At 40.3% G+C, this 6,811-nt stretch overlaps 2 protein-coding genes across 2 annotated transcripts in view; one reads left to right on the forward strand and one right to left on the reverse strand.

Annotated features, from left to right (window-relative positions):
- The window catches only part of LOC137709669 (probable calcium-binding protein CML15), a 738-nt gene extending 170 nt beyond the window's left edge, over positions 1–568 (forward strand). Inside the window, exon 1 of the mRNA XM_068448655.1 lies at positions 1–568. This exon is cut by the window's left edge and continues 170 nt beyond it. Coding sequence (XP_068304756.1) covers positions 1–451 — 451 coding nt within the window. The 3' untranslated portion in view covers positions 452–568.
- Positions 569–1,018: 450 nt separating this feature from the next.
- On the reverse strand, positions 1,019–6,811 carry LOC137710855 (putative phospholipid-transporting ATPase 9). Its single transcript, XM_068450000.1, has 11 exons — positions 6,109–6,811; positions 4,326–5,671; positions 4,120–4,230; positions 3,737–4,013; positions 3,546–3,634; positions 3,341–3,449; positions 2,905–3,114; positions 2,669–2,794; positions 2,467–2,565; positions 1,989–2,180; positions 1,019–1,871 (listed from the first exon to the last, which is right to left on the reverse strand). Exons 1-11 carry the CDS (start codon positions 6,502–6,504, stop codon positions 1,242–1,244), a joined length of 3,585 nt encoding a protein of 1,194 aa, XP_068306101.1. The 5' UTR covers positions 6,505–6,811; the 3' UTR covers positions 1,019–1,241.

The raw sequence follows: 6,811 nt of genomic DNA on the forward strand, positions 1-6,811 counted from the left end.
GCTAAGAGACATCTTTGCCAGATTCGACATGGATTCTGACGGCAGCCTCACCATCTTGGAGCTTGCCGCGCTCCTCCGCTCGCTCGGCCTTAAGCCCTCGGGGGACCAAATCCACGTCCTCCTAGCCAACATGGACGCAAACGGCAATGGTTCCGTGGAGTTCGACGAGTTGGTCAGTGCCATATTGCCCGATATGAACGAGGAGATTTTGGTAAACCAAGAGCAACTCTTGGAGGTTTTTCGCTCTTTTGATCGTGACGGTAATGGGTACATAACTGCGGCAGAGCTGGCAGGGTCTATGGCGAAAATGGGACAACCGTTGACGTATAAGGAGCTGACGGAGATGATCAAAGAGGCTGATACGGATGGAGATGGTGTCATTAGCTTCAATGAATTTGCTACAATAATGGCGAAATCAGCATCGAGTTTTCTAGGCCTTGCTCCCTCATGACCTGAGGTTTGGATAGAAATCTGATGATACATGCTAAGTTTTTTTGGCCTTGTAACATGTTCATCTCAATTGAATTTTCCAAGCAAACAATGTAGATTTTGATATGATTTTGTTTAATTTCTAACCACAAAACTAAATAATCAGAGTACTATTTATTTTCTAAATACATTTCATTAATTGTTGTATTTTGTTGCTACTAGTTTTATGTGCGCTTCACTGCAAGCATTTTTTATTGTTAGAAAACGCTTTTAGCGCTTCTAGAAGTGTCTCAAATGTATGCTAATCCTTCATTGGATTTGTATAAAAAATATATTCGTTGAAACCTCCGTGTGGAATAGGAAGAAGGTTGCATGAGTGTGTCAATTGGAGAAAACTCCAGAAACCCCCAACTGCAATCATCTTTTGATTAACAAAATACAGAAACAGAACGAGTTTTATGCAGAAATGCATCGTTTCAACCTTCGATGAACCACAGTACTTGTGAGTTTCCCTTTCTTGGATTTGGGACGACGAGAAGAATGAAATACTGAATCAGTTGTAAGCAAAAGGAGAATAAAAAGGAACTTACTGAATTGAATGAACTGAATTTTGTGTGGTATGATACATCTGATACATCATACATGATACAATATTTTGACTATACTGTTCTCTGCATGAACACTGAAGCTAGATCTTTGGAGCTTCTAGAAACCGAACCATCCTAAGCGAAAAAATTGGAAGGAAGAGAAGAAACTTCTTGCTGGAATAATGTACATTTCTTATAATAGGGATGTCAAAACATGTCCGCTAATTAATGACCTTCGGGCTTCTCTACAAAGCGTTTAGATGTTGCTTCAATGCGGGCTGTGTAACCTACTGTTGTGCTTCTTATGGATCTCTGCCGCACCATTTGGCAGAACTCGGGGTCATCTGATTGCCCATCTGTTCTTATCCACTGTATCATCTGATGATACATGGGGAAAAACCGCATTTGGATGGCTGCGTAAGCGAAGTATGGCAGGAGGGAAGAGACCAAAACAAACAGTGTGAGAAGCCAATAAAACGGAGCTGGTGCGCAGGCTTCAATGAACACCTTATACGCAGTGGTTGATATGTCAGGGTCAATGGCTCCATATGCCAACTGGAATATATACCAGAATATGATGCCACCCCAGATGAAGAGATGTTGTATATAAGTGAAGTAGTTGATGGACAGTGCCATTTGACAGTTGACAACCCATACCACACATGAGTACATCGTGGCACCAAAGATTTCCAAGCCAACAACTTGCCCGCCTTTACGAAAGGCTTGACTGCCCATTGCCACAACGCAGAAGAAGAAGACTAGGGTAGCAGTCACCGCCCCGTTCATTGCCCATCCAAGTATCCGGAGCCAGCTAAATAAGACGTTTTGCGCACCTTCTTGGTACAATAGCGGGAACTGTAAGATTGAGACAAAGAGAGAGACAAAAGATCAGCATAGGATGATATGCTATTTCTGATGTCTAATAAGATTCTTATTTTTCACCAGTTATCTTTTTGGGTAAGAATGGCCTACCTTGAGACAGAACTTGGCCGAGACATCTTGGTCAAAAACTCCCAAGGCAATCACCGGAAGTGACGTGAAGAAGACATTGTATAGTGACAGATACCAATCGTTGTACGCAGTTTGGCCTGAGAATGAAGCATATATCTGATAGAAGAAAATAGTGAAGCCAAAAGCAATGTTCTTGTAGAAGAAATAGCAGACCTGTCAAACAAGAAAAGGAGTATGTCAAATTTTCCATAGCATATAGTATAAATGTATCAATAGATTCTCAATAGAAGTCTGTATTTCTTTTCTCTCCATGTGCAGGATGGGACTGCGCGTGAAGGAGTGTGTCAGCTTTCATATAACTAACCAAAGTTTTTGAAGTCTAATAGTTGTCTAACAGGGAGATGGAATCGAGAATAGCTTCTAAATGTATGACAGATTAATACAAGGAAAATGAGATAAACAAGCTAATTATATGAATTCTACAAAGAAAGGAATTTACCATTGATGAGATTCTTCTGTAACACCAATGGCCATGTACAAGTAGTAGGCGCTCCAAAAATCGGAACTGTGCAATTGCAATGTCACTTGACATGACTGCCTGAAATTTTTGGTTGGCAGAAAGGATAAGTCAGAATTCATCAAACGGAAGAAATTTTGAAATAGAAGTAACAGATGATGCATGCATTTTGTTAACAATTTACCTGCATTCCTTCAACACCGCTGATACCAACTCCGATATCTGCTTCTTGAAGCATTCCAACATCATTTGCCCCATCACCAACGGCCAGAGTTGTGTTGCCAGTTTTATCTTTTACCAGTCTTGCAACCTGCGTTATTTTTAAACAGAACTGTTTAGGACACAATCTTTTCAAAACCATATATCTATGAAAATGATTTGTTGGAACTTATTTAGTGGCGGGGAAGGGAAAAAACTTACAAGTGCTTTCTGTTTGGGAGACGAACGACAGCATATAACAGATGCGCAGCCGATGGCAAGCTCTAGAAAGAGATCCTTGACATCGTTCTCTAAGGCATAAGCAAGCGAATTCCCATCAATGATCAAAGCCAGTGCCTGAGAGTTCTCTTCTGGTGCAGCAAGCAACGCCTTTCCCTGACTTATTTGATGGACTACACTTTCCTTCAATGCCTGTAGAATCAGCAAGGTTTCGTTAAACTCTCACAGCATGACATTTTCTCAGCCAAGAGAGAACAATTTCATACTCTAGCATGTTAAAAGTCCGATTTAAGCGCCAATGCAATAACTAAAACAAGAGTCTATAATCCATTTACAGTACTACAGCCTGAATCACCTATTACACCATAAGATAGCTGAAGAAGAAGAAAGAGAATATTGCATAAGAAATTTGGTTTACCTTGGCAACTGCCGTCTTATCCTCCACCTTCTCTAATGCTTTAGCTTCTGCAGTCTCGGAGCTTATTACTATTTGTTTCATTCCTTGTCTAAGCAAACTGCACGCATATCTGGAAGAGAAACAACAAGCGAAAAGGTATGCGGTGAGAAATGTTTTTATACTGAAATCCATCTTCTGATACTAAACTGTTTCACTAATCGTATACCCAATATTAATCGCTGTCTCCATTTTATCTCCAGTCAGAACCCATATTTTAATTCCAGCCTGAGCAAGCTTGTCAATGCATTCAGGAACCTGTTCAGCACAGAAAAGAAGAAAAGAAAAAAAATGGTTTTTAGTCTTGAATGTTATACAAATCTCCAACAAAGAGCAGTACCAGTAAAAGTAAAAACGCACCCCATTTTGAAGTTTGTCTTCAACTGCAGTAGCACCAAGAAGAATCAAATCCCTCTCAATCTTCTCTGAAACTGCCTCGACAATTTCCTCCCGATCTGAACTCACCAAGGTTTTGGCCTCAGTGAATTCTTTATTGAACTCATCATATTCTTCTTCATCAAGTTCGCGATATGCAAGTACCAAAGTCCTCAAACCAGCGTCAGCATACTTGTTAATGTGTTCCCTAGTCTTCTCTTCAAACTCCCTTCCGTTCTTTGCAAGTCTTTCGAACATGACACTGTTTGTGGAATAAGCAAATTACACATAATGCGTGATACAACATACACAATTTCATCTGATTATCAAGCTACTTAATTATACTAGCAAGGAGTAAGTTTACAAACCTGTCAGCGCCTTTGCATAGGAGTAGTATCTTTCCCTCTTCGTTTCTTATGATCACGGACATTCTCTTTCTTGAGCTACTAAACTCCAAAATGTTCAAAAGTTTATAATTTCTGAAAAAAAGGAACATATATGCAGTTAAGTATTTATTTACGAAATAGCTTGAGAATAACATAAATCATAACCGCTAAACTGAAATGCAACATACCTTTCAATTTTTCTTCCATAAATGGGATCCAACTCATGCAGCGAGATGCTTCCTTGAGTCCTTTCGTAAAATTCAAACCCAAACTCTCTTGCTGCAATCACGAAAGCTGCCTCATCTGGTGATTCAGCTTCATATGATACTCTTCCAGTTTCTTCATCAACTTCAGGTATTGCGGTATGACAGATTGCTAGTAACTGTAGAAACTTCTGGATTACATCTGCGCGAGGCTCATTAACCCATTTTCCGTTCATAATCCTTTCATCCATAAAATTAAAGCCTTTTATCGTCGACTTGGCTCCATTCAGTTCTTCTTCTTCAGCATGGATCTCTTCTTCTGTCAATTCCTCACCTTTTCTCCTGGCTAAGGCTCTCTCAACTTCTGTAACTCCGCGCCCAAAAGCAGTGCCAGCAATAGAACACTTGATAAATTCCATCGAGTTGCAAGTTAATGTTCCGGTTTTATCTGAAAGTATAGTATCAACTTGGCCAAGTTCTTCATTCAAGTTTGAAGTACGCGCTCGGGCTGGCTTGTCAGTTTCCTCATAATACATGTGCACATCCTGGTTTATAAAAGTGGACTGAAGAACTTTGACAATTTCTATTGACACATACAAGGAAATGGGGATCAAATAACTATACAGCATAATGGCAGTTAAAAATTGCAAACTTGCTGCAAGTGGTGCCCTCGTCGGATCATAGTAAACTGTGGTATCATCTGGTCTGAGGTACCATCTGATCATTTTCCCATCATCCAGGTCTTTACTAGTATTAACCCCGAAGACAATAGCCCCAACTAAAGACATCACAACCAAGAGGAAAAACAAGAAGTAGATAATCTTATCCATCCGCTTCTCAACTTTGCTTCTCTTAGAAGGAGGATCTGTTGAATTCTGCATTACTTTTGTATCGTGACCTGTGAAGATTACCACCCCATACACAAAATCCGTGTTTCGCAGCTTTGAGTCTCGAAGCAGAAGCTGCTGTGGTGTAAGAGGGTACGGTTGATCTTCAATCTCCATACTGCCAACAAATGAGTACAAATTTGCATTTGGGTCTTCACATCTGATTACCGCCTTAAAATTCTCAAAGCTTGAGTCTTCGTGCAGATTAGAAGTTTCTTCCAGTGCTTGTTTTAGTTTCAAATTAGTTTCCCCATCAAGATTGGTGGTCTCAACATAGCAAAGCGCTTCGTCATAGCTTGATGAAAGTAAGATAAGATCAGCAGGAAAAAACCCGTCCTTTTCGACCTTCACTATATCCCCAACTTTCAAATCCCTCCATTTGGTATGCTCAAAATTGCCCTCACCATGATGCACCTTAACTTTGCTGTTGTTCATTTCAATGTCCTGATCAAAGTTTTACAAACTACATTACAGAACTGTTTTACCATTACTAATAGCACTAAATATAGTCAAATGCAGGACGTCCTGTCTTTCTTAAAACATGACGCGTTGGGAAAACTTCACTTCTACTCGATTTTCTTCAATTTTGATCGCATCTATTGACATGGTCGATTGTTTTAGCGAGTGGAGTCATTACTTAGAGCTTAGACATTACGTTTCTAGTCTCGAGTTGGTTCCAATATTTGATACTAAAAACTAAATCGAAGCTCTAAACGACCATTCTATACCCCGAAGAACCAATCATGACATAAAAATTATGAAATTTAGGTAGAAATGAGGTTTTCTCAAGGCGCGACGTCATGCACAGAGAATTTATATACATCTTATACTACATGAAAATAAATGAAACTCAAACATGTTGTTGACATTACAAAGTATACCTGTTTTTTCCTCCTCCAATCTTCAACGGCCTCCTTCCCCATCGTAACTCCGATCACGACGACGAGAGGGACGACGTTGCTGACGGCGGAGTAAGGCGAAAGCGGCGTAAAAGACAGAATTGCACAAATGAGGAAGTATAAATTGGCAACCCTTCTAAACTGCTCAAACACTGCCTTGGGCAAGAATGTAGCAAGTGTATACTTAGTCGTTCTGACATAATTGCCCTGGTAGCTGTGGAGTGTGGCCTCCAAGCACTCAGGGTCATTACAGTAAACTACCCTCGAGAAACCAGGGCCGCCAATCCGTGAATGCTCGCCATTGAAGGAAGCTTTCCCACATGAAAAAGCATGGATTCGACTAAAATGCTGCTTTTTTCTTCTACCCCCACCTCCCATTTTGCTCAATCCACCACCTTAACACAACAACGGGTGCACACACCCACCACAATCCCCCACTCCGTTGAACAATTTCTCAATCCACCCAAGAACCAGTTTTTGAGGACAAATCTCAGAAACAGAAACCTGCCCAGTTCAGAAAATTGAATGATCTGCAAACCCAGCAAAACCCAGCAGGGAAAAAACCTGTTGAGCCAAAATATAAAACCCCAGAAGAAAAAGATTGAAGCTTTGTAATCAAAATTCAGAAACAGGACAAGAAGGCATTGCTTCAGTTATGCTTCTCACCTTATTTTTTGGATTTTGA

The sequence above is a fragment of the Pyrus communis genome, chromosome 12 (assembly GCF_963583255.1).
Source record: "Pyrus communis chromosome 12, drPyrComm1.1, whole genome shotgun sequence".
In the NCBI taxonomy this organism is placed as follows: domain Eukaryota; kingdom Viridiplantae; phylum Streptophyta; class Magnoliopsida; order Rosales; family Rosaceae; genus Pyrus; species Pyrus communis.

What these genes read in the sequence shown, in the direction of transcription:
- LOC137710855 (XM_068450000.1), bottom strand. Translation starts at nt 6,504, where the DNA reads ATGGGAGGTGGGGGTAGAAGAAAAAAGCAGCATTTTAGTCGAATCCAT. An exon ending in GAGACAGCGATTAATATTGG is followed by an intron (nt 3,450 to 3,545) that starts GTATACGATTAG and finishes TTTCTCTTCCAG; the next exon opens with ATATGCGTGCAGTTTGCTTA. An exon ending in CTCCCAAACAGAAAGCACTT is followed by an intron (nt 2,795 to 2,904) that starts GTAAGTTTTTTC and finishes AAAATAACGCAG; the next exon opens with GTTGCAAGACTGGTAAAAGA.